Genomic DNA, 25404 nt, shown 5'->3' with positions numbered 1-25404 from the left:
TGGGAGGTGCTGGGGGCTTAGAGGAATATAAAAACTTCAAGCAAGCAATTAGTGTGCCAACAAGCAAACGTGGCAAAGTTGGAGTACACCAATTCTTAGGTCATTATGAATTTATGTTTGCACGAGTATAATAACAAAAATAAACTAAAAATTGTTTTTAAATACAATAAATTAATTTCCGCCTCCGTGTGAGACTCTGCGTCCGCCCTCAGCTACACCAACATCATCAGGCAGTAGTCCAAGTAGTCCAATTCACGCTCGACTTGCAGCTATGCACGTAGCAGCCGAGCAACAGATGCCGAGAACATTATACGTATGAACTAGGGATGTTTCGAATGTCATAATTTCCACATTCGCGAGTGCGAATTCGAATGCGAATTTTCGGAATGCGAATGTACGAGTGCGAATGCGAATGCGATTGTGTGGAATAACATTGAAAAAAGCTATAATCAACTTAAGTCATCGTTTTTATTACTTAAAAATTTTGTAAATTATTAGAACATTTAACGAGGGCTTAACCTATACAGTGTTTTAATCTACTAGTCAAAGTTCAAAAGGGCATACTATATTTCAAAAAAAAAATAATAATAATTTTGCTGCCTTTTCTCCCTTGAGGCGATATCTTAGAGGCTCGTATATAAGGCCGGAACGCTGACAGGTGGAGCGCTCAAATATTTGCGGGCCACATCTGTCAATTTGCCGTTTTGTAGTTTAGTTTTCCACCAATCGAGAGGATTTTCACCGAGATGAGCTCGTTATTCTTTAAGGCAGGCCTTCAATTGGGCTTTAGTTTCACATTTTTTAATGTCTCCAGATTCTAAAATAATTTCTACCAATGTTGCTTGATATACTACTTAAACGTTTAGCGCCTGAAGCTAAAAGTCGGTTATTGTCCGCACCCTGGTTAGATAGACTTAGAGCCATTTCAACATTATTAGAGTCGAATCTCTGGCCATGTACACATTCGCATTCGCAAAACATTCGTATCATTTGTTGTGAATGCGAATGTCGAATGCGAATGTGTAAAATGATGCGAATGATTCGTATAAGTAATGCGAAAGCAAATATTTGCAACATCTCTGGTATGAACATATGTATGTATGTATGTATTTTATGTGACGTACTCGGGTGAGTGTGCATCAGCAGTGAGTAAAAACGTGAAAAACAGTGTCGCACGCTTTTGTGATTCCAAAGCAGCCATGCCCAGGGCAGGGCACTTGCTTATGGAGTTCTGCTAACGTTGGGCATGACTGTTCCAAAGCGATTTATGCTGCTGCCGTTGCCGCTGGCGACGATCATCAAGTTGATGGCGATGACCACGACGACACTGAGACGTCACGGTAGCAGCAACGGCAACAGACAATAGTGACGTTGCTTCTGACTAGCAATCAAGGGGGCCACTTGGCGCTGCGCCAGCTACGCGTTCAGCAGACAAGAATTATGAATTTATTTTTGTTGTTGCCTTTGCTGGCTCTTTGCGGCTGCAGTGTATCTTGCTCCTACTGCGGTGACGGTGACTACAACGACGGTCAATAAACTGATTCGCTCTGTGATGTTATAAACCAGCCTTGGAGCTGAATATGTATGTGCTGATTGGTTGTGGGTGTGTGGGTTGTGTTTACAGTTTTACATTCTTCACTGACTTAGCCTCAGAAAGCTAAGAATGGTATTCCGAGGTACTTGGTGCTTTACTTCAGCTGTAGGATCCTATCCAGCTAAGGCTGACACCAGTCCGGAACCTTGTACTTATTTCCTGGTGGAGAGTACCATCAACTATTTATTTTAATCGTGGAAGTGGCATTAATGACCTTCCATTAACTGGTAATAGGTTTAGCGGAGATTGGATGAGCGTATGCTAACAAGTTTCGTTCAAACAATTGCGAGGAGACCTTAATAGTCTGAACGTAAAGAGATATTTATTAAACTTATATAATTTTAAAACTAGAGAAATAACTACCAATTTTTAGAGAGAGATAGAGAGTGAAATGGAGAAGGCACGCTCCCCTTAGAGTAGGTCTTTTGAACTCCTCACTCGGCATGTCGACGTCTTCCGAATGAAACCAAAAGAGCCTGCACTTGAGTATTTATACTTAGTATTCTTGGGAAAGCTGCATTAATGATAAATGGCCAAAGCAAAGGCGAGTTGTTGATTAGATAAAATCGAAAAATACTTAGGCTGCATTCCTTCCAGGTTTGAGGCATTCAAGTCCAATGAAATACCTTTCTTAGCGGAAAACTAGTTTCAGTGTCTATACGGGAACCTCAATTCTATTTCTAAAACTCAAAATGTGTTGGTTCGTTGCTATTTAGTCATAAGGACTTTGCGTTTCACACCCACTAAGATACTGGAACTCACACTTCTTCGGTAGTCCTCAATGATGGAGTGGGTTTTCACCCTGACGAGGAGCAAATTTTACCAATTTTGAAACCGCAAGTTTATCCAAATCCATAGGCATTTGACGCCTTGGATGAATTTGATTCAGTTTAGGAATGGTTGACCGAGTGCCTCAAGCCTCATGCTTGCTACAGCTGGATCTTGTTTCTTGCAGAGTAGTCCGGGTCCTTGCTGTTGTAGCAGGAACCCTTTGATGACATATTTCGGTATGTACGCCCATGGCACGGTTTTACATGGATACAGCCGTGAGTTTGTAGGCATTTTGCCTGGCTAATTTTTTAAAGATAATTCTGTTTTTGAATGGGCAGTTAATCTAGATCTGTTCGGTAATTTTTATATGAATTTATATAGCTCTGATAAGCTTTCAAATGAGAAATTTCCGTGATTCTGCTTTTGATTTTCTTCAGCGATGCACCCAGTCGACACATTTCGCGCATAGCCGCTGAACACTTCATTCACTGTCCTATTTCCGTGTACCCGTTTCCTGGGACCAATATAGGGAAGAGCGCTTGAGTTTCCACCCGAGAAAATATTTACCAGCGCTCCCCGCACAAAGTCACGTTCAAGCTTGGAACAGTTAACGCAGTGAAGTATAGCCTTTTTATCGACTAAATACTTGGCTGGTCCTTGATCTTATTCTAGATGGGCATCGTCCTGGAAATCGCTCTTATGATCAAGTATGATCCATCCTCTTTTTCAATTGAGCCAATTACTGGCGTAGCTGAGTGGTCAGAGATGCAAACTTATACCCGGTAGGCCTATTGTTGTTTTCAATGCTGAGATGCTGAGACGAACTAATTTACTTTTTCTTACTGTTTATTTGATGATAGGAGATACTTACCTCCATATTCATTCGCTTCAATCCCGTATACGGCTTGAAAGAGACAACGTATAGTGCGGCTGTTGAGGCCAAATATGTTGACACTATCAGCTTACACCAGTAATTGTTCCTGAACTGTTTAGTTCTGCGGCTCTTATTAGCTTCTCCAACAACGGATTTAATAAATCGAATCGCCTTGTCCGAAACCTTGTTTAGTATCAAACAGCCTGAAAAAGTCCTTCCCAATTCCAATGGAGCTGGTGGTATCGCTTAACGTCATTTTACACAGTTCCGCGGGTATACCAAATTTAGACTTCGCGGCATAAAGGCAACTGCATGTGTGCGGCGATCCTCCGTTTGCCGGTCTTTTCCAAGATTTCTCGGATGATGAATATTTGTTCTATGGCGGATTTGCATAGTTTAAAGCATACTGATAAGCTCCAATGAGTTGGTTCAGGAAGGGCTTAGATATTACGGGCATAATCGTCGGCAAAACCCCGTATGCCACATTAAGAAGGTTTCATGTGGATTCGGCAAAGTACACCGAGTGTTCAGTTTTCGGGCAGATATTCATTATACCAATTTTTACTTAACAGCTGGCGCATGCGCTTCGCTGCCAGCATAGCTTAGCCAATATTATACGGGGCCGCAAGTACCTCGCAGTTTTTAAGCCGCATTATTGCTGTTCTGATCTCGTCTGGGTCGGGCTTCGTCGCCCTTCATTAGTCTAGATTCTTCGTAAACGAAACCGAATATTCGTTTAAACACTACCTACCTTTCTATTCTAACGATCCTTTTCTCGCGGGTGTTTCCAAGTTTTGTCGTAAGGCGAATACCTGGTCTACGGTGGATTTACCAGCTTTATAGCCTAATAAGGTCCAATCAGTTCGATGGCGTTGGGCTTCAGTCTTTGCTTGGAAGGCTGATCCCGTACGCGACCGAATACTCGTTTCAACACTACCCATTGGGCACTTACACGATGACTCGTGTAATACTGTTCATTACAAGTGTAAAAATTCCATTCATTAATCCACTGGTGTACGTGCGCTGTAAGTTGCGTACCATATTTGGAAATTAAAAACATGTATGTTAATGCATATCCATTTATAAAAAACTTATCAACACACTTGTATTGTAAATAAAAACAATGAATTCATAATGAGCGCTTCGTACGCGTGATTTAAAATACATATGTATGTATATATCTTTGTGCGTATGGAATAGTAACTTTTGTCGGGAAGCTAGCTTTAGTATAATGCGGCATTCCCTTTATTCTTTAAACGACAAGGAATTTTTTGATGAGACTTAACAAGAATATTGACTTGCTAGGATTCGGAACTGTTTCTTGCAGGTTTATTTGCCAAAAGTTCTTCAACTGCTCCGCGCCAGTATGCTGCGAATGCTGCATTATGCCAGAGCCAGTCTTTCGACATAAGCTACTATTCCATACGAACACAGATATATGTACATATAGGTAGGTAAGCCGAAATTAGTGCATGAGGAGCATCATTATACCCATCTATTAACATAACTGCCAAAAAGTGATAGCCCCCCACCATACGTCACGCGCTTGACAGCCGCCGCCGTGTCGTTTCCAAATTGCATACATTCACGTCAAAGACGCGATAGACGTGGAAGCACGCGAGAGGTGCGAAATTCAAATATGTAGCATGATTGTAGATAATAAAATGCAGGTTTAAAGGCCAGACTTAATACCATTAAACTACAAAAAATAGAAAAGCAATAAAAATGTTAAGTATTGAAAAATTGCGCCTCAAAATTTGATAACAATAGAAATTCTATAAATGTATACATATGTACATATTTGTATGTACATATGTACATATGTATGTATGTGTGTATATTAGACTGGTTCAAAAAATTCTACTTTTTTTTCAAAATTCGTCATGAAATATTTTCGGTACAGCGAAAAAGACGCCTGTCAAAAGCCGAGCCCTTAATTTTAAGATGTCTCTGTTTTTCATATACATACATACATATGTGCTCGTCAATAAAACAGGAAACAAATTGTGAAATTTTATATGAAGGCTGTAAAAAAAAGCCTAATATTATTTCCATAAATTCAGTCCTCCAACAGTTATTCGAAGTCGAACATATCGAGCTCTAACGCAAGCGACATTTTTTCCAAAATTTTATTTTTGATGCAGAAATATTCCTAGAGCATCTAGATGCATTTCTGCATCAAAAAGAAAATTTTGAAAAAAAATGTCGCTTACGTTATTTTGGCGGTTAGGGCTCGATATAAAAAATTTTACGTTTTTTTTTAATTTTCGGCAAAATCTTAAAATTTATCAGGAATTGCCGGTTCCACTAGCATTTTATGTGAAAAATAATTTTTTACCTTCTTTCAGTTGTCATATTAAATTCAAATAAAAAAAAAACAATTTTTCACATAAATTTATTTGGTGAAACCGGCATAAATATTATAATTTTTTGAAAAGTTTAAAATTTTTAATTTATTTTTCTTTTTTAAAACCTCATTTAACAATTCCTGAATCGTAAAGCTTAATAAAGCGTGTATCAATATTATATGCAACCCAAATATTGACAAGTTTTAGGATTTATTTTTTTATTTTGTCATAAAAATATAGATTATTCTTTTAGTTTAAGTTAAATGATTCAAGAAAAATTCTATGCTATTTAATGATGTTTTAACATTTTGTTGAAAATTTAAAAAAAATTTACTTTTTTTATATGTTCGACTATGATCCTGAATAACTTTTGCAGGAGTAAACATATGGAAAAATTGAGACTTTTTCTACAGTCTTCAATTTCTTGTATATGTACATACATATGTGTATATCGCTTATACATACATTGAATTTCGAAATTGAAAATATTTTTTTCCTATGTTATTTATCTGGAAAATATAAATTCGCAATGAGCGACCTTTAAATCTTAATAAAAATGGCTGCGCTTTAAACAGGCGTATTTTTTTTTACTGTCCCGAAAATATTTTGCAATGAATTTTGACAAAAGAACAGAAACAGTCGATTTTTTTTAACCAGTCTAATGTATAGTTTCTGTATAGCGGCCAACGTGCTTTGTGAAACGTCGCCCAAGCGCCAAAACCTTTTTAGTCAAATATTTTTTGTTCTAATAGGTTCACGTAATTAAGTACATACATATGTATGTATGTATGTATATAGTTAATGTTTACAACGGGCAAAAATAAATTTCAGATTAAGATAAAGAAACTAACACTTTTTGATTTGATTGAGCAAAGACAAAAAAAAAAACGATAACAAGCAACAAGTAGAGCTAAGCTCACGCTGATACAGTGGGACAAGAGTAAAAAAATCACACTGTTTTATATTTGTTTTCATAAGTGTTTTTATGAAGAAAATGTTTACAAGATATTTTTTTTTTGTTTTTTTTCTTACGAGGAGAAAGCATTGCAAGCCAAACCTCATCAGTGTGAGACTTTAACCCGAACTAAACCTCCTAACGTAGAAGTACAAATCCCCCCAGTACTACCGTCAGGTATTTCATCGAGAGGTGGTTTGAGCGCTGAATAGTCGCCTCAACGTGGAATAGTCGGGTCCGTTTGTACCCACGCACCATAGTCACGTTCGCCTACGCCTACTAGAAAAAATCTGCTTTTAGAAAATGGCACCGAATTAAAAAGAGGCCTTTTGCCACCATCACGAACTTCCATTTGGATATCCTCTCACATCTCAGAAGCAAAGACAAAACTATTCGCTTTCCAACTCTTAGAAAGCGATGCAACGCGGTCTACGAAGTAAGAGTTTCACACTTGGATCATGAAGAGCTACTGGGAATCTCATCAACGTGATATTTTGTTAAAATTCCCAAAGAAGTTTTTCCCAATGTTTTCCATTTCTTTCTCGCCTCTACAGAAATAGGTTTTTTGGCTCCGAAAGCAATAGTTATAAGGCCAATATTTCAGTGTTCCTTTAGTAATCCCGTGAATTGTCATCGTTCACGGAGCTATGCCTATAGTTTCTAGATTCGTTCATAAGCTGTTAGCGGCTACCCTAACCTGCTTCTCTACTTTTAAGTGCAGGAATGCCAGAGCGGCTTGTTTCCATAACAAGCTCTGTCTTAGATCCTTGCATCGCACAGCCGCATGTTTTCGAGAACCCGTGTGAATTGAAGAGGCAAGGCTAGGCAAACCCGATTTAAAAACCTTAAGTAGGTCAAGCGCCACTGATTTTCGTCCCGCAAAGCCGCAAAGCGGATAGATAGAAAACTGATACCACGGAAAATATGCTATTCAGATGCTTTATTCGTAAGGCTGAAATAGTTATGACTCCAAAATAGATGAGCTCTTTGAAATGTGGTCGCATCCTAATTCATTTAGCAGAACATATTCCAGATTTCATCATCTCATTGGGTATTTTCAAGCTGAGAACTCAGCTACGCGACTTCTTTAAAAGCGTCTATACATATATCGGTAATCAAACTGGTGTGGCAAAAGCTGTGGCTGTGAATTAGAATCGAGGTGAAAGTCAAGAGCGATCGCCTAATAACCGAGAGCAAAATGAACCGGTAAGTTGATGAAACATTTACGCTGAAACAGCTGGCATCCCATTATTTCCTTCCTCACTCACTGTTGATTTGCTAATTACTGTCATAGGCTGCTGGTATCACTAAGTACCAAAAATGTTTAGCTTTGTGGTACCATAGCGGTATCTAAACCACTACTTTCGAAAATAGTTTGTCCACATTTCAAAGCAATATAACCTACGGTGCAGTTACAAAAATGAGGGAGCGGCAATGAAAGTACCAACGACCACCAACAAATGAAAACGGAACTGAAAAATAAATAAATATACAAGCAATAAAAGAGAAAAAAAATACATATTTATAAGCATAAAGCGATAATACAAATAAAAACAAAAACAAAAAGAAAGATATGCAACAAGTGGCCAGTTGGTTTCTTTTGCTCAGCAGCCAGATACATATGTATGTGTTTGTTTACCGCTAATGGAAAGGCTAAAAGCCAACTCCAAAATGTTTATAATCTGCTAATCTGAATAGTTTGTGGTAAATACCTTTCGAATTCATAAACACGCGTTTCACGAGCCAATCGAGCAGACGAGCTACGTGCTCGATTTGGAGGTCAACCGGTGGGTAGGAGATTGACTAGCGGTACCGCAGCTTATCACTGGTATGGTAGCAATTATATTTGTAGTCATGTACATAAATATGTATGTATGAAGATACGGGAATAAAAATTAAAAAAAAAAAGTTTAATAGTAAGAAAGTTTTTAATCAAGAATTTACCATTAAAGCCGGTTTTATGCGCTTGTTTATTTTGAAATGTGAAAAACATGCCATTTATGAGGACCAATCTAATACATTTGCTAGGCATCAATTAAAATTTAGATGCTTGTTGGAATTCGATTAAATTAAGTACTCTTAAATGGGCTCATTTGTGACAAAATATTAATGGCGTTTTCGTTTCTACCAAAAATGTTTACCTTCTCTTTGCCCTCTAAGCACAAATACTAAGAAGAGGGCAATGAGAAGGCAACATTTTTTGTAGAAACGAAAACACCATAAGAAAATTTTTTGTCACCTTTTCGGGCATTTCGCCAATTGAAAATTTTCACTTAAAATCAGCATGGATGCATCGATTATGTAAATTAGGTTAGGTTGAAGTGGCTGACAGTGACCCCACTAGTACACCTAGGCCCCTTTTTATGGGCACGTTGAGAACCCTTCTACTCAAACCATCATGTGAAGTCTGAGATATCTAATAGCTGTGATATTCCAACCCTAGCTATGTCGGTTTAAACCTTCCTTCTTCTTCTACAAAATGCGGGACATTCGCATAACACGTGTTGCAAGGTTTTTCGCTCTTCTGCAGTAGTCTTTATGGGGAACTCCCAAACTCTCCGCATGTCTTCCGGTGGCAAAATAGCCTGTTATAAGGGTCCATGGGTTTTGTTATTTCCCTTCTACCCAGAGTGAGGACACCAGTCGCCCATTTCCCATTCCATTTCGGCCACATCACTTTCGTCTTGCTGCAAGTGGTGAAACTTGTCCATCTGTCTCCGGCTAGATTAATAGACACATACAAGGATCCCTTAGAATGAGCCTGTAGGTAGCGAGCGACATGCCATCTTGCAATTTCGACCGCATTACTTTTACTTTCACCCATTCCATGTGAGGAACACATTGCTCAGCCATCCCGCTTAGAGATCTGCGGCAGTCCGTTATGGTTTTTGAGTTGCATATGACCGAGGCATGTGCTTTGAGTGCCACTTGAATGTCTGACTAGATGAAGATGTTGTTACACATGACTTCTTCTGTTCGTAAGTGCTCCCGCCTTTTGTATTGCAGAAACCTAAGTTTGAAGGGCGAAATGATTTTCTCAGCCCCAACTGTGCCGAGAAGACTCCACCTCCTAGTCCCTCCTGACCGAAATTCTCTACCTGGAATAGAAATTGTATACCGTGAGGGTAGGGCGCAATTCCCAGCTCCATCCAAACGTTTCTTTATGGCAATATGGCTTTCTTTACCTGCTCTCTCTCTTCATACGCTCTCTCTCAACTCTTTTACCGGATGTAGTTTTCGTCCAGTACCATTTATTTCTAAGTATTTTGCGGATTCTGTAGTGAGGACGATGTAGTGTGGGGATCTTGTTCTTCCTAGTGAAAAGCACCAGGTCAGTTTTGCCAGGATTTCCTCAGAGGCCTTTCTGCTTAGTAATTTTTCAATTAATCTTGGATAACCTTGCAGGATATCAGTCAGTGCTTGTGGAAATTTTTCACACACAACCATCGCAAGGTCATCGGCATACGCAGTGACTTTAGAGCCACCCTCCTCCTCCAACGTCTGCAGCAGTTCATTAATCGCCATAACCCATACAACGTAAGTGCCCAGCTATGCTCCTGCAGGTTTATCCGCACCAGCCTTCTTTTGAGACTAACTGTTAGTCGAAGCCCAGATTCGTTGGAGCCGACGTGATTGTCGTAAACGTAATATGTTAAAAGCTTCCTCGATATCCCGGATCACTACCAGTGTACATATACTCCTGTACCATTAAGGATTTCCCAATATGTAACACGATTTCATGCAACGCTGTTTCATATTGTCGGGCTAAGATGTCATAAGTTTGTTTGCCATCGATTCCCTGGAATGGCATTAAATCGTAGTCGTAGCCGGATTTTTCTCATAAATAAATAATGGAGCATGGTTTTTTCTGAGAAGCTTTTTGGTGACGTAAATGTTTTCGGAACTTTCTCGTAGGGTATTGAAATTTGTTCTCTCATCTTTTGCGAACCAAGGATTAGAGTACAACTCCACAACAAGCTTTACAGCTTTACAGATTACGGCAATCATAATGCAGGGCGAAAGCTGAGTAAGGTGTTTATTGTCTATCATTGTCATATAAGGCAGCTCCGATCTGAGAGAGCTTTAACTCCCTATGCGTTAATATAAAATTTAAAGAAAGCTTTGAAAATTTCACGCCGCATGACTTAAAGCTTGTCGTAAGTGCAACGGCTAAGATCCATAATATAAGTCCTTAATTGGAAGCATGCAGACCTTACTGCTGGTCATATAACAAACACACGACACATAGGGACCTGCCGTGGCACCCAAAATAATATGCTCAAAATTTGCCATATTTTCTAAGGCTATTCCGACCCTTTGGTGAATCCAGTAAGTTATCAATGGGCTAATATTGCTCAGCTCTTCGAAAAATCTAAACCGAATTCTTCGATCTACGAATTAGTTTCGTATCTGTAATTTGTGCCCAGTGCTGCGACTAAAGACAACGCGACCACTTGCTGCCACGTCGATGGCGAACCAATTCCGATGATGAATAACCCAAAACTTCTCGTAGTCACCTTCGACAGTCTACTCTCTTTCGCGGCGTATACAACCGCTATTGTCGAAAGGCTAAAGAGCCGTAACAAGGTCCTCAAGTCGCTAGCCGGAAGCACCTGGGGCAAAGACAAAGAAACGTTATTGGCAAAGTACAAGGCAATTGGCCGGCCGGTTCTAAACTATGCAGCGCCCATGTGGTCGCTGAGGACTAGCACGTACAGTGGACGAAGCTACAGACCTGCCATAACACGGCACTCCGGACCGCGACCGGATGCCATTGCACCATCTACACGGCAAGGCTCAGATGCTCCCCATCAAGGAGCGAACCAAATGCTCTGGAAGCAGTTCCAAGTATGGTGTCACAGACGCGGGCATCCGATCAGACACATGCTTTCAGCAGAGCTCTCGCGAAGGCACGTCAGGGGGCATATATGCGAACTAACGAACGAAGGTTCATAGAATAACCTCTGGTCCCGACAGCATACCGACAGGCTATAAACGGCATTCGCATGCAGTCGATATCGACCAGCATGGCCTCCCGACCTGTGAATGACGTTTTCGGTACACAACTACCGGACATGGACGGGATAGAGCTTTGTCTTTTTCGGGAGACTCGCGCCACCATAGCCCAACTTCGCTATGTATATTGCAGCAGGCAAAACTCGTACCTGAGCAGATTAAACGCAGAAGAGTCCAACCATTTCCCGGCGTGCGGAGAGTCACGCCACGACTCGAGACTGCCCTTAGCATGCCCATTCTGAAATTCTAATGGATGGTTTACATCTAGGTTTTACTCGTTCAAATGCTGTTGTGCTCAGAGTGAAATAGTCTCCTTCAGTCGTTTTCGTCAAGCTTGACTTACGGTAGACTCAGGAAACGTTCTGTTTCAACGGGGTTGGACCAAAGAGAGACGGGTGTTAGTGGACACCAAACGCTCTTGTTTCAACTGGTGAGTAGTTTTTATGTAAGTGCAAGTATCCACGGATATACATACAGGCATTTTCAAAAAATAAATCCGGCTAACTATCGAATCTCTGTTCGAACTGCATTCAAGAATGATAGAATACAAGATTTCGCATCCCCGAAGACGATGAAATTTCTCAATTTCAGCGGATTTAATGTTTGTTGTTGTTGTTGTAGCGGCTACAACAACCCCGCCCAGATCGGTTGGTATCTCAGTCGTTGTCGTCAAGTTCCACTAACGGCAACCCTAGGAAGCGTGCAGCTTCTGCGGGGTTTGCCCATAGGGACAAGGTCGTTAGGGATGTCGGGTTTGCCGGGCATGCGAAGAGATGTTTCGAGTCATGTGGGGTCTCTCCGCATGCCGGACATTCATTAGGCACATCCTCATTCAGCCTACTCAGGTAGGAGTTTAACCTGCTGCAGTAGCCGGAGCGAAGTTGTGCAAGTGTGGTGCGCGTCTCCCGAGGCAGATGAAGCTCCGTCTCGTCAATGTCCGGGGGTGGTGTGCCTAGAACGGCATTCACAGGTCTAGAGTCTACATAACNCGTCTTCGGCATACACAGCAGGTGTATATTTCTGGCCCAGGGTTTGACTCGATGCCAGCCCTGAGTAGGAGAATGCGTAGTGAATGTTGCCCTATGGACGGACAACTTCTGAGATACTTCGCCGACCTAAACGGGGTTAGATCGCCGAAACAACAGCCCTTGGTCGGGTGAAACCCGAGTCATTCCGGTACGTAGAACCGGCTGTCGTGGGAATGGGATTTAATGTTTCTGAGGCGTTGCTTACTTTTTGTTGAAAATAGTCAAAATCAGCAATACCAAAGGAGCGGCTTGCGGAATGCCCCACATTTGTTCGCTATATCGTGATCTGCATTAATAACGTGCTCAAACTTTTTTAATTTAACTCGAAAGTTTTATCGAACAGAGCTAAAAGAATGGAATCAATTTTTTTCAGCTTTGGCAGCACCACGCGCGTTTGCTAACAGCTGTTAAAACAGCTGTTCATTTGTTTATAAATTAGACAGATAAGAATTTTCATATCACTTTCGTTTGGAAAATTTTCTTTTCCCCGTATTATATTTGTACATTTCCATTGTATATTTAAAATTTCATAGTATTAAATTATGCTTTAAGATGGACTTCAGCTTAGACTCTAAAAGCGATGAAGATTTTTTTGGATCATTAACACGGTAAGTCGGTAAAGTTTTGCTAGTTTCTGTATGCCAAAAATGTGGTCCTTGTTTTTTCTTTTTTGGTAGGCTAAACACCGATTTGGAAAATCTTTTTGCATTCGAAAACCAACGTAGTGTAGGAGGTGAGCAACAGGAGTCTCTCAAGTACCAACCCACTAAACAAACATCGAGTAATGCCCCCACTACAAATCGAACTATCACGGCCAGCTCAGGCGCAACAGTGCAAGCCTGGCAAACGCTGCTGGCAAAGGTCGCTTATGCTTATAAAGAAGGAGTGCCTGTAGGCAAAGCGGGCGTAGCGCTGTTGCAAAGCGTGGAAAATGAATATCGAATAATCATCTACAAAGCCAAATTAAATGTGCTGACCACTTGTTCGTTGCGCGCTGACATGGCGCAAGTTCATCGCAGCCACAACTATTTGCAATTCTACGACGATGACTTACTCTGTTGGAGTGTTTACTTCGATGCAGATGCCAACACTGAGGAGTTTGTAGCAAAATTAATTGAACTGAATATTGTAGTTAGCGAAGGTGAGCAAAAAGGGGGAAAATATGCTATTTCAGAGTTAGAAAAAGCTCCAGAGAACAGTGTTTCGATTGCGGCTACTAATCCAATGTGCTTTAAGGATATAGAAAAGCCTCCTATAGTAACATCTAAACCCACCAAAACGGCGTTAATATGCCGCATGGCCAAAATGGGTCAGCAGCTACCGAAATTGTCACCAGCAGCAAATTTGCAAAACAGTTTAGATGCCACCGACTCTTCGGATGCCGAGATAATATCCACGCCATTAGCAACGCCACAACTCAAACACCAACCAACGCCGCGTAACTGCAGTAGAGCGTTGGCAAAGACACAACCGCTGTCCTTGAGCCAAATAAATCCATATCCTAGTGGAGCGGTTAGTGGTGCTTTCGAGACACAATTCGTGCAAATGATGCTCTCCGAAAATCGTACCCATAGCTCCGAACTGCGAATGAACGTCAACAGATTGGAGAGCAAAGTAGAGAAAATAATTGATAAAATCGACTTGCTACATTCCAGTTCTGGCGATAAAATGGATAAAGAAGATGAAATGTTAGCACTTGAAGAAAAAGTTTTGGAACTGAAGAAAGAAAATCGGAAGCTACGGCAGACAATCGAGGGGAAGTATGAAAGTAAACCAAATTGTGAACAAATATTGCAGACCTTTAGCGCTGAGCTGGCGGATGTAAACCTAGCCAATGTCGATAGCCTGGAGAGGCTAGTAGGCGATTTGTTGAAGCAACGCGCAGCCATGTATAACAAATTAGAAGAATGGGAAAGGGATCTGGCAGAAAAAAATGTGCAATTAAAGACGAATCAGTCCCGTATGGACGATGAAGAAGATATGTTGGCAAAAACGATAGCGAAGAAGTCACAGCTGGAAGAAGACGTAAAATCGCTGGAAAATCGCTTGATAGATAAGGAAAAAATAGAAAGTGATTTACGCCATCAACTCGCTGAATCGAATAAAGAATGTTTAGAGCAGAAGCAACAGTACGAGGAAAACAAGCATAAAGGAACCCAACAGGAAGAGGATTTAGACTCACTTCAAAAACGCTTGGCAGACAAAGAGAAAATAGAAAAGGATTTGCGGCACCAACTGGCTGAAGCAAACCAAGAGTGCCTTGCACAAAGACAACAGTATGAGGAGAGTAAGCTAAAGGAAGCGCAAGTCAACGCAAAAGTACGCGATTTGGAAGAACAAAATACTAAATTGCAACAAACACTGGAAGAAAATAGTAAGAAGGCGGGGAGCCTCAATGAGGAGGCAGATGAGTCACATGAAGATAGACTATCCGTTCAACAACAAATTGAAACAGTATTGAAGAAGACAATGAACAATTTGTATGCTAGCTTAGCAACTAAATTGGATAATATTGTGCCAGTTCAGAAGAATGCCGTTATAGCAATAGTGGGCAAAACCATACGCGAGGAAACGCTCAAGGCAATGGACGAGTTGAAGCAAAAGTGATTGTTACCCAATGTGTACGCGTTGAATGCTTGTGGTTATTATTGTATGAGTAAAGCGGTTAATATAACAATATTCCAATAGCTTTATATGCCCTACAAATTATCCAAATTATGTTATAATAAAATTTATACGTAAATAATATAAATTGATTTTGTTTTAAACATATCAGTCGGTACTGTGGTAAATCTATGGAGCTATATTTTTAAATGGATTGCTTCCACAGCGAATATTGGGGACAATAATCATTTATGAGGTTGTACGAAAAAGAATCACAAACTAAGCCTTTCAGTAATAATTTTCATTATTATTTGTAGCATAGTTAATTTATTTTTCCTTTCAATAAGATCAACCAAATGTGTACAAACCAAGCCTTTGCAGCAATCTAGTTTGTATGTATGTATACCTTTAATAATATTACGTTAAATACATACATAAATGCTCTATTTTTCCACTGAGAAATATAATTTAACTAATCATACAATTAATGAAACATGCGCGCATAGGTATGCAATGTATATTATGCATACATTTGTTTGCTTGCATACAATCTACGCAAAGCCAAAATAAAATTCTTAGTCATAACTATTTTTTTTTTAATTTGTTTGAGGACATAAATCGGCTATTATGTGTAGTGGGCAGTGGTTGTTCTACATATTAGCTACATACCTACAAGGTTCGAGCTTGAGTGAGATGGTTAACTATTTTTGGCACTTTAACTAATTAATACGTAAAGTCACACAGCAGTTTTAGAATCATTTATCGCCTTCAAATGGCTTAAGAAATAAAATTAGCTTTATATGTTACATATGTTTATATTCCAACAATTTATTATATATGTATGAACTGATTGTGGAGCAGGAAATCAGCCATGTAATGTTGCTTGCGTATCCTTAAAATCAAGCCAGTTAATCTCATTATCTTACAATGTCACACAACCCATTTTAATCGGAGCTTGTCTCATCTTCATCACTGCTGGAAGGCCGCGCTGAAGCACGATGCTTCTTGCGCTTCACACGCGACTTTTTACGCCGCATAGCAGGTGTTTCAGCTTTACGCTTGTACTTTCCCTGCTTGTTTTTCTTGCGGCCATACTCATCGTCGTCACTGCTAGTGGGCGATTCTTCATTGTCGCTGGAATCTGATTCGGTGTCCGAGTCTTCGGTACTGGAGTCTGTACTACTACTACTGCTGCTGCTACTACTACTTTCACTTGAAGCTGAGGATTCTTTGTGTTTTTTATGTTTCTTACTTTTACCGCGACTTTTATTCCTTTTACGTTTTCTGGAAGATGACGATTTCTTTGACTTTTTCTTGGACTTGGATTTTTTGTGACTTTTTTCGCTTTTGGTTTTTTGTAGTTCGGCTTCTTTCTCCTTTAATTCCTTCATGCGCAACTCAGTCAATGGTGTTAGATAGTCCAGCTCGGAATCGGAGCTAGTGCTGGACACGTCAAGCACAATTTCCTTATTGGGGTCAACCTGCGGAAAGTGGAAATTAAATTTTCCTGTTGATTTTTTATTATGTTTTTAATAATACTGTAGGATATATACCTTTAAAAAGTTGCGGCACTGGTAGGTTAAATGCCCTGCATATCCACATTTCTTGCATGCTGCGCGGATCGTCTCCTTGTTGGGATTCGTCAGTGGGAAGCTCATTATGAGTCGGTGGTTGGTCAAATTGCTATTTTATTGCTTTCTGTTGCGAGTGAATATTGTTGCGGCTTAATTTTTTCAATTTAGGCAATTTTCCGCTTAACCTTAATTTTCCTGCCAGGTAAACAACAAATTTTCGCACCGCACAACAAAAAAGAAAAACAATCTAGTGTATAAAATGTACTCGGTATTAGTAATGTCAACATCTGTGGATATAATGAAACCGGTAGAGCTTAGTTCTGAAAAATTCTTAATTTGCCGACTTTGTGAAGTGCAAATAGGAATCCTAAGCACATAAATGCAGAATAGCTGGAATTCTCGAAATAAAAAAAATGTATACGAGGATTGATAGAGATCATTGAGGTGAGCTTAGGTATCTTTTCTTGGGGGGAAAACAACAACTACAAAAGGTATTAACGGAAAAAGTTCAATTTAAGCATTTTTTAAATCAAAATTTTTCAAAAACCCATTCCAAAAAATAAACCGTTATTTTCTGCTCAATGATGAGATTTATAGGTATTTTGCATTTGTTCCTTTAATTTAATTAGTTTTAAGCTTTTTCGAAGTTTTCCGAAAATTTTGTAAAAGTTTGATTCATTTTGCCACCCAAAATGCACTTCGCTATACAACACTTAAACTTTCTCTAGAGATGACAGCAGCCAGGAAACGTCATCAAATTTGCAGCGAAGGAAAAGTGCGAAAGTGTGAATTCTTTGAAAAATATTTAGTTTTTCAGGCAGATTAACTGCAAAATTAAAAGTAAATGGTAGAAAGTGTTCTTGTTCGCGCCCGTAACTTAAATCCTAAAATAATACTGACGCCGGTTCAACAAAAACTCAGTTTTCCCAACTTTTTGCTACTATCGCCATACGCCCCCAAACAGATTGGTAAATCGTAAGCACACAAACAACTGAACTCCTGAGGCAGAGCAACCAAAGCTGAGAACAAAGCAAACTCATTGAGGCACATTTTTTTCAGTTTATACAGCATTTCTCCATTGTCAGAGCGCTGTGAATGATCTCTTCCGCCTCACCAGTTGGTCTGTTCGGAAGCGTATACAACAGCCGAAACAGCAGTAGTATCAATACCATGCAACAACAATCCAGCGCCTCCGGCAGCAGCCCATTTGCCGCCTATTCATCCTCTTCATCCAGCCCACAAATGGGCTTAGATGTTGAATTCGGTGCTGATCCTGCGAGCGGCGCATTCTTTCAAAGTGAAGGACGTAAACATGATGATCTCAAACAGATGTTGGACAGCAATAAAGACGGACTGAAGTTAGAAGCCATGAAACGCATCATCGGCATGATAGCGCGTGGTCGTGATGCAAGCGATTTATTTCCAGCTGTTGTGAAAAATGTGGTTTCCAAAAATATTGAAGTCAAAAAATTGGTGTACGTATATTTAGTGCGCTATGCTGAAGAGCAGCAAGACTTGGCCTTGCTCTCAATATCAACATTCCAACGCGCATTAAAAGATCCAAACCAATTGATACGTGCCTCAGCTTTGCGTGTACTTTCGTCCATACGTGTCAGCATGATTGTACCCATTGTTATGTTAGCTATACGTGACAGCGCTATGGATATGAGTCCATATGTACGTAAGACAGCGGCACATGCCATACCGAAATTGTACTCGCTGGATCCAGAGCAGAAAGATGAATTAGTGACGGTTATTGAAAAGTTACTGTCCGATCGCACAACGCTCGTGGTTGGTTCTGCGGTAATGGCGTTTGATGAGGTGAGTTGGTTCGAATACTGCTAAAATTGCCGTCCTTGGGCTGGGTAGTTACTTTGCATATTTTTTTTATATACACTATTTTGGTTTGGGACCCGTACAGGACAATATACAAAAATTTTTACCACTCGTAATTATTATCAAAAGACTTTTATAATATAAGAAAGTCTTTGAAGCTATAACTTTTATAACAAATGTAAGTCTCAAAATAAGACTTAATATTTATTTATATCAATGATAATTATTATGACAACACTTTTATTATATAAGTCTTAAAATAATAGTTATCGATGACTTAAAAATTTTTTTTCACACATAATTATTATCCAAAGACTTTTATAATTCTTACGAAAATTTGGATGACTTTTTTAAAACTCCACCATGAAATCATTATTATTCTGGGTCTCTGCCTTTATTTGTATTGAGAATGTTTTATTAAGGTAGATATTATTTTTAAATTAATTTTGTTTTAATATCTTTTTAAGCCAAATACATTTGTTAACTTTATTTTAGCTTGATCAACCATAAATCTTATCTTGAGTTCATTTTGTGATGATTTAAAAAGCATGTAATTAAAATAAAAAAAAATAAGACAAGCTTTTATTAATTGTAATTAAAAAAGAAAAGAAAAATCAAAATCCGTACCACCTAATCGCTAAATTTGTGGAGATATTTCTTTCAACTTAAGTAATATAAAAGTTTTAAATTTAAAACAAATTGAACCATAAATACGGATTTTCCATTTATCTTTACATCTTCCCCACCTATCAATTTAATTCATCTTTTATATTGAATCTTCATCGCGTTAGAAGCTAAGTTTTAAGTTGTCTCTAGATCATCGAGAAGTTGGTTTAAAATTTATTGCAAGATTTGATTACTTGCAGGTGAAACTTGAAAGCTTGTAATAAAGTGAATTTGGTTTTACTTATTTCTTATTTTATACATACATATGTATGCACGCATTTTTATTGACTGTTATTAGAAAAAGTTAGGTTTATAACTTAAATTCTAAAACATTTACAATTCGGAATTCAACCTCAATTTTCATTTTCCATATTTCCACATTTCCAGGTCTGCCCGGAGCGTGTGGATCTAATACACAAAAATTACCGTAAGCTCTGTAACCTGCTGGTTGATGTTGATGAATGGGGTCAGGTTATAATTATCAATATGTTGACACGCTACGCTCGCACCCAATTCGTCGATCCGAACGTTGACGAGCCAGTCGACGACAATGGTAAGCAGAACCAAGATGGTGGCGCCGCTGGGGAAAATTTCTACGAAGAATCGTCAAGTGGTGACTCCTCCGAAGGCAGTGGTAAAGAAAAACGGCAGAAAAACAAACGAAAAAACAAGTCTGACGCAACGAAAGAGCGCACATTTTCATCATCCTCATCGTATCATGTGGATTTAGACCATCGTCTGCTCTTGCGTCAAACAAAGCCGTTGTTGCAGTCGCGCAACGCTTCGGTGGTCATGGCTGTGGCACAGCTATATCATCACGTGGCGCCGCGCAACGAAGTGCAAGTAATAGCTAAAGCGCTAATACGCTTGCTGCGCTCGCATAAGGAGGTACAAAGTGTTGTGCTCACATGCATTGCATCGATGTCGACCAAACGCAAAGCCATTTTCGAGCCACACATCAAGTCGTTTTTTGTACGCACTAGCGATCCCACGCACATCAAGCTACTTAAACTGGATATACTAACGAATCTTGCATCAGGGTCAACTATTGCGCTGATTTTACGAGAATTCCAAACATACATTTCCAGTAGCGATCGGTCGTTCGTGGCAGCCACAATACAGGCGATTGGACGTTGTGCTGCCTCCATAAAGGAAGTGACCGAAACTTGTCTCGGCGGGTTGGTACACTTGCTATCAAATCGTGATGGTGAGAAATTTTAAATTTTTACATTCTACACAAAGTAATCAATGAATATTTATTAATTTTTAATTGTAGAACACGTCGTCGCAGAGAGTGTGGTAGTAATAAAGAATTTACTGCAGTCCAAGTCCGCCGAGCACTACGAAATCATCTCACAGATGGCAAAGTTGATTGATTATATAACCATACCAGCGGCACGCGCTTCAATTTTATGGCTCATTGGTGAATACAATGAAAAAGTGCCGAAGATAGCGCCCGATGTGCTGCGCAAAATGTCCAAAACCTTTGTGGATGAGGTGCGTCATGGCAGACAGCTGTTAAAAGTTATTGTACTAATACATAATTCCATTTTTCTTTTATTTCCTGCAGGAGGATGTCGTCAAGCTGCAAATTCTCAATCTCGGCGTAAAGCTTTTCCTCACTAATCCTGAACAGACTTCGCTACTCAGCCAGTATGTATTCACTTTAGCTCGCTACGATTCCAACTACGATGTGCGCGATCGCGCACGCTTTTTGCGTCAATTCATTTTCCCATCCAATGGGAAAACCACCGTACTCTCGGAAAATGCGCGCAAGATTTTTCTCTCCGCGAAACCTAAGCCAGCGCTGGAGAGCAAGTATTGCGAGCGCGATCATTTCCAACTCGGCTCGCTTTCCCATTATTTGAATATGCGCGCCACAGGCTATAAAGATTTGCCGCCATTCCCCACTGAGGCGACCGATACTTCTGTGCGTAACATCGAAGGCTATATGCACGAGACCACTGCTGCCACTGCAAGCACCAGCGGCGCGGCAGCAAGCGGTGTAGCCACACGTACGCCACAGAAGCAAGGCGATAAGAGCGCGCATACAACTAATGACAAGAATTTCTTATCGGAGTCGGAAAAGTCTTCCGCTTACTCGGAGTCTGGCTCCAGCAGTAGCTCTTCGTCCTCATCATCGAGTGATGGTGAATCCTCTGAATCAGAAAAGGGGCAAGTGAATGATGTGGCTGCTGCAAAGCCCAAAATACAGTCAACAGGTAGTGAGCCCAAGTCTGATACTACCACTGTACTGGTAAATAAGACAGCCAGCAATGGCAATAATAATGTGCACCTGAATGTCAACAATAACGGCGATAATGACTCGGGTACTTCCGATAGCGAATCTTCATCGTATGGCTCATCTGAAAGCAGCACAGGTAGTGGCTCGGAATCTGAAGATGGTTCAGAAAGTTCCGAGTCGGAGACGGAGAGCGAAAAGCAACGCAAATTTCAGCGTGTCAAAGAGAAGGCCAAGGAAACGAAAGCTAAAGAGAAGGAAAAGAATGCGGTTGGGGACGAAGCGGCCGCAGCAGCAGCAGCACCGGTGAAAAGCAACCTGGATCTGCTGCTAGACTTGGACGACATACCGCCTGTTGGACCGGTAATGACACCATCGCTCGGCGGTTTCCTAACGCCTGGTATGTTGAACATACTTAATTTTTCAAATAAGTTTTATTAATTCGATTTTCTGCAACAGCTACACCCTTAGGCGGCGCTGTTGGCCTGCTACCCGTCAGCGCTGCCAACCGCATCGAACTCGTCGGCCCCTCACACATCGAATTCAAGCATCGCGAACTGCTTAATAAACTCTCTGGACACGGACTTCAAGTGAGCTACCGCTTTACACGCGGGCCACATTTATATTCTTCCGCCATGGTCTCCATCGAACTGCAATTTATTAATCTCTCTAGCACTGAAATAACCAATATTCATCTTAGCCAACAAACGCTGCCAGCTGGCATGAATCTCAATGAGTTTGCACCTCTGCAGTGCTTGCAACCGCAACAAATGGGCACTAGTGTGCTCGGCATAGACTTCAATGACTCCATACATGCCGTTGAGTTGGAAATCACCAGTAGCGCCGGCAAGTCACGTGTCACACTCAAGCCACCGGTCGGTGAGCTAGTGCGCTCAGTGCAAATTGGCGAGTCATACTTCAAGGAAGAGCGCACCAAATTGCGTGGCATGAATGAACATCAGAGTCGCTTGCAGCTGCGACGGGATGCAGTCGATGTGGCAGCATTGAAGAAACGCATATTCGAATGCATTAATGTGGCGCCTATTGCGACGAGTGAGGGCAATAATGAGCTGCTTTACTTTGCGGGCCAAACTATGAACTCGAGAAGTCTGGTGTTAATTACTTTGGACTGGCAGACATCACATGGCGAGCAGTTGGCTTTGATGGTGAACTGTGAGAAAATGGTGATTGGCTCGATGGTGTTGAATGAGTTGCGGAATGCGCTCAGCTTGGCTTTTCAGTGTTAGGAATGGGTTGACCTGAAGGCAAAACTTTAACTGAAATGAAAGTTTTTTTTATATGATTTGTATTTTAAGAAAAAGTTTAATGAACAAATTTGCTATCAAAAACCAAACTCTGTTTCGGCTCCTTATCGTCTAGCATGCGCTCCTAATTTTCGACGAAATTGCTGAGCAAAAAATATTAAATTATAGCATAAAATGATAAACCCTTTTTATTTACGATGTCTTATTTCGGACGCGCCGATTGAAGTATACTTAAAATTTGAAACTTTAAAATAAGAGCAAACGTTTAATTTACGACTATTTTTTAGTGTTTAGGCTATAAAATTTTAAACCGAACTCTCAACGAATACTTGTATCTTGATTTGCAAAAAAGGTATGAAAATCAAGCGCTGTTTTGAAAAGTACTTAAGAAAAAATATATTTTTATTTTTTGATCGATATTTTTCTTATTTTTTTGTAGCGAAAACAATTGCTGATTATGAGTGAAATAAATGAAATAAAAAGAAAAACTATACAGCAATAGGCCTCTGAGACTTAGCACGTCTTTTACAAGCGGCATAGGAAATCTGGAAATTGCAGGTTGGCTGCATGAGGTAATGGTACTAGAGGCATTGTTATGCATATTACCTTATCCGATGGAATATGCATGAAAGTGTACTTCAAAAACTTTAGAAAACGTTCGATAGACAAGAAATCATAAGCTCTTGTATTATGACATTCATAAGCTTACAGCGCTTGATTTAAATATAAAAATCTCCGAAATTATTCGGAGTGTTGCTGGGGTGACCGCTGTGGTTGCTTTTAAATATGGTTCGATTTGGACACTCGTCAAAATGGTCGCATATTTGTCATGAAATTTGTTCTAACACAGTCCTTTTCACACGATTCTACTAAAAACAAAAATATGTCAGTAGGCAAAATAACTGGCATTCTATAAAAGTTTAAACAATCTAAAAGTTCAAAAGTTTATAAGGAATCGTCATACAGAACTGTACAAATATCCAAAAGCTTAAACAAAAATGGATACAGAAGTTATTAAATAGGTGACTCTTAAACTCGGAACTTGGAAGATTTTCATCCATGTTCTGACGGCTCATCCAAACTTTTGAGACCTTCGAGGGTTCTTTAAGATTAAGGGAACATCTCTAAATAAAATATTACTGCAAATATGTTGAGAGCTCACTGTAAAATAAACTTTCAGAAGCAAAGCTCCAATAAATAAAAATAAAGTTTAAATGATTTAAAAAAATTAACTGATTAAAAAATAGACTACACCCACTACCATAAGGATTGCTAATCGCTTAAAGCTTAATGCACACACCTTACTTCAATGGAATGGCAACATTTTTTTTTTTCAAGAGCGAGCATCCTACATATGGTGCTTGTAGAACTAAATGTGCCTATTTAAATGTAGCGCGAGGTATAATATAAAATTCAACGTCCAGCCAATATTATTGCAATGATAAATCATCATAGTAAGCTAAATAAAGCGTAAGCAAAGATAATTGCCAAATTTCTGCCAGCATAAAAAACGATTAATATTAAACACTTCTAAATACTAGGGCTGGGAGTTCTATCCGTATTTTTTCAATTTCCGGATGTTCGAATATCTGGTTAAAGAATCCGATTAACAAAATGAACGGATATTAAGCGTACGTAAGAACAGCATAAAAAACGGATATTAGCCATATATTCGGATAATAAAAAATGGCGGATCCCAACGTATATGCGAATTTTATACGAATATACGAAGGCATATCCATATATATGGATAGTCCCAGCACTACTAAAACTAAAAAAAAAATTGTTTTTATGCTCCGAAAAAAAAATTAAAAGAATACGTATCTTTATCTAAACTACTCTGCTGTTGTAAATCTGTTGCCTTTATGTGTATTTGTAAATGGTCAAAATAAATATATACAAAGATTTTAGATGTATGTTCGCGCATTTATAAGCTATGCATTGTGTCTGCATATTCTGAAAGCAAAAGCAAATTTAACTTGTGAGGCCTTTTCTTGCTCTATAACATTAATCGAAACGCAAATTTGTGTGCAATGTATAAAAAAAAAAATAAATAAATAAATACTAAAACTTCAGCAAAACGTCAGCACTGAAATTTTAAATTCGCTGAAACTAGTTTTTTCGTCGTATACTGGCTCAATTAAAAACATTTTGTCTAAAAGTTTGTAAATAACAAGCAGTGTCAAAACGACCAGAACTAGATGCATTCGAAAGAGAAACTCGGTGCATATTTTTCGAAGCGTAAATTATTCCTCTCCGGTTTTAAAATCCATTGCCTGAGGCTTTTATACCCCCTAGGTTTTTATTTAATATTTTCTTTATTGTCAAAGTTGATAAAAATAAAAGGCTTTAAAAATAGTTCATATTAATTTTCTTAAAAACTATTGCATAAAAAAACTGTTGAGTTTATAAGAAGACTTTATTTACTACTGTGTGAAATTTTAGATAGCTTCAAATTTCTATTAGACTGCGCTTAACTAATCTATTATATCAAAAATATTATAAAAAATAGTGTTTCCGGAGCACGAGAAACGCGTTGAAGTGAAAGCTGTTTTTATGGCCTAAAAATATACAACAGTCAATTAAATGTTTTTATTCATTTTTTTGAGGCAATCGCCCTCATTGCGAGAG

General features: G+C 39.4%; 3 protein-coding genes across 4 annotated transcripts; 2 read left to right on the top strand and 1 right to left on the bottom strand.

Annotated features, from left to right (window-relative positions):
- Nucleotides 1–12968: 12968 nt before the first annotated feature.
- On the top strand, nucleotides 12969–15318 carry LOC108359048 (M protein, serotype 24). Its single transcript, XM_017610684.1, has 2 exons — nucleotides 12969–13194; nucleotides 13264–15318. Exons 1-2 carry the CDS (start codon nucleotides 13139–13141, stop codon nucleotides 15191–15193), a joined length of 1986 nt encoding a protein of 661 aa, XP_017466173.1. The 5' UTR covers nucleotides 12969–13138; the 3' UTR covers nucleotides 15194–15318.
- Nucleotides 15319–15620: 302 nt separating this feature from the next.
- Nucleotides 15621–17083, bottom strand: LOC108359049 (protein SREK1IP1). The gene is made up of 2 exons (XM_017610685.1): nucleotides 16744–17083; nucleotides 15621–16671 (listed from the first exon to the last, which is right to left on the bottom strand). Exons 1-2 carry the CDS (start codon nucleotides 16846–16848, stop codon nucleotides 16135–16137), a joined length of 642 nt encoding a protein of 213 aa, XP_017466174.1. The 5' UTR covers nucleotides 16849–17083; the 3' UTR covers nucleotides 15621–16134.
- Nucleotides 17084–17479: 396 nt separating this feature from the next.
- On the top strand, nucleotides 17480–24859 carry rb (adaptor related protein complex 3 subunit ruby). 2 transcript variants are annotated; one of them, XM_017610683.1, is made up of 6 exons: nucleotides 17480–17732; nucleotides 17824–18585; nucleotides 19654–20473; nucleotides 20543–20763; nucleotides 20837–21908; nucleotides 21968–24859. In XM_017610683.1, exons 2-6 carry the CDS (start codon nucleotides 17860–17862, stop codon nucleotides 22753–22755), a joined length of 3627 nt encoding a protein of 1208 aa, XP_017466172.1. In that variant the 5' UTR covers nucleotides 17480–17732; nucleotides 17824–17859; the 3' UTR covers nucleotides 22756–24859. The 2 variants fall into 2 exon arrangements, with proteins under 2 accessions (XP_017466172.1, XP_017466171.1); XM_017610682.1 differs by having other exon boundaries at nucleotides 17480–17739.
- The last annotated feature ends 545 nt before the right edge of the window (nucleotides 24860–25404 follow it).

Source organism: Rhagoletis zephyria, unplaced genomic scaffold, assembly GCF_001687245.7.
Source record: "Rhagoletis zephyria isolate East Lansing unplaced genomic scaffold, Rhagoletis_zephyria_1.1 Rzeph_scaffold_00331, whole genome shotgun sequence".
In the NCBI taxonomy this organism is placed as follows: domain Eukaryota; kingdom Metazoa; phylum Arthropoda; class Insecta; order Diptera; family Tephritidae; genus Rhagoletis; species Rhagoletis zephyria.
Note: the sequence above shows the minus strand (reverse complement) of the source record. Positions and strands in the feature narration are given on the sequence as shown.

Excerpts from the sequence above, each read along its gene's own strand:
- LOC108359048 (XM_017610684.1), top strand. The coding sequence starts at position 13,139 with ATGGACTTCAGCTTAGACTCTAAAAGCGATGAAGATTTTTTTGGATCA. Across the intron at positions 13,195-13,263 it reads TTTTTTGGATCATTAACACG|GCTAAACACCGATTTGGAAA; the intron begins GTAAGTCGGTAA and ends CTTTTTTGGTAG.
- LOC108359049 (XM_017610685.1), bottom strand. The coding sequence starts at position 16,848 with ATGAGCTTCCCACTGACGAATCCCAACAAGGAGACGATCCGCGCAGCA. Across the intron at positions 16,672-16,743 it reads AGTGCCGCAACTTTTTAAAG|GTTGACCCCAATAAGGAAAT; the intron begins GTATATATCCTA and ends CACTTTCCGCAG.
- rb (XM_017610683.1), top strand. The coding sequence starts at position 17,860 with ATGATCTCTTCCGCCTCACCAGTTGGTCTGTTCGGAAGCGTATACAAC. Across the intron at positions 18,586-19,653 it reads CGGTAATGGCGTTTGATGAG|GTCTGCCCGGAGCGTGTGGA; the intron begins GTGAGTTGGTTC and ends CCACATTTCCAG. Across the intron at positions 20,474-20,542 it reads CTTGCTATCAAATCGTGATG|AACACGTCGTCGCAGAGAGT; the intron begins GTGAGAAATTTT and ends TTTTAATTGTAG.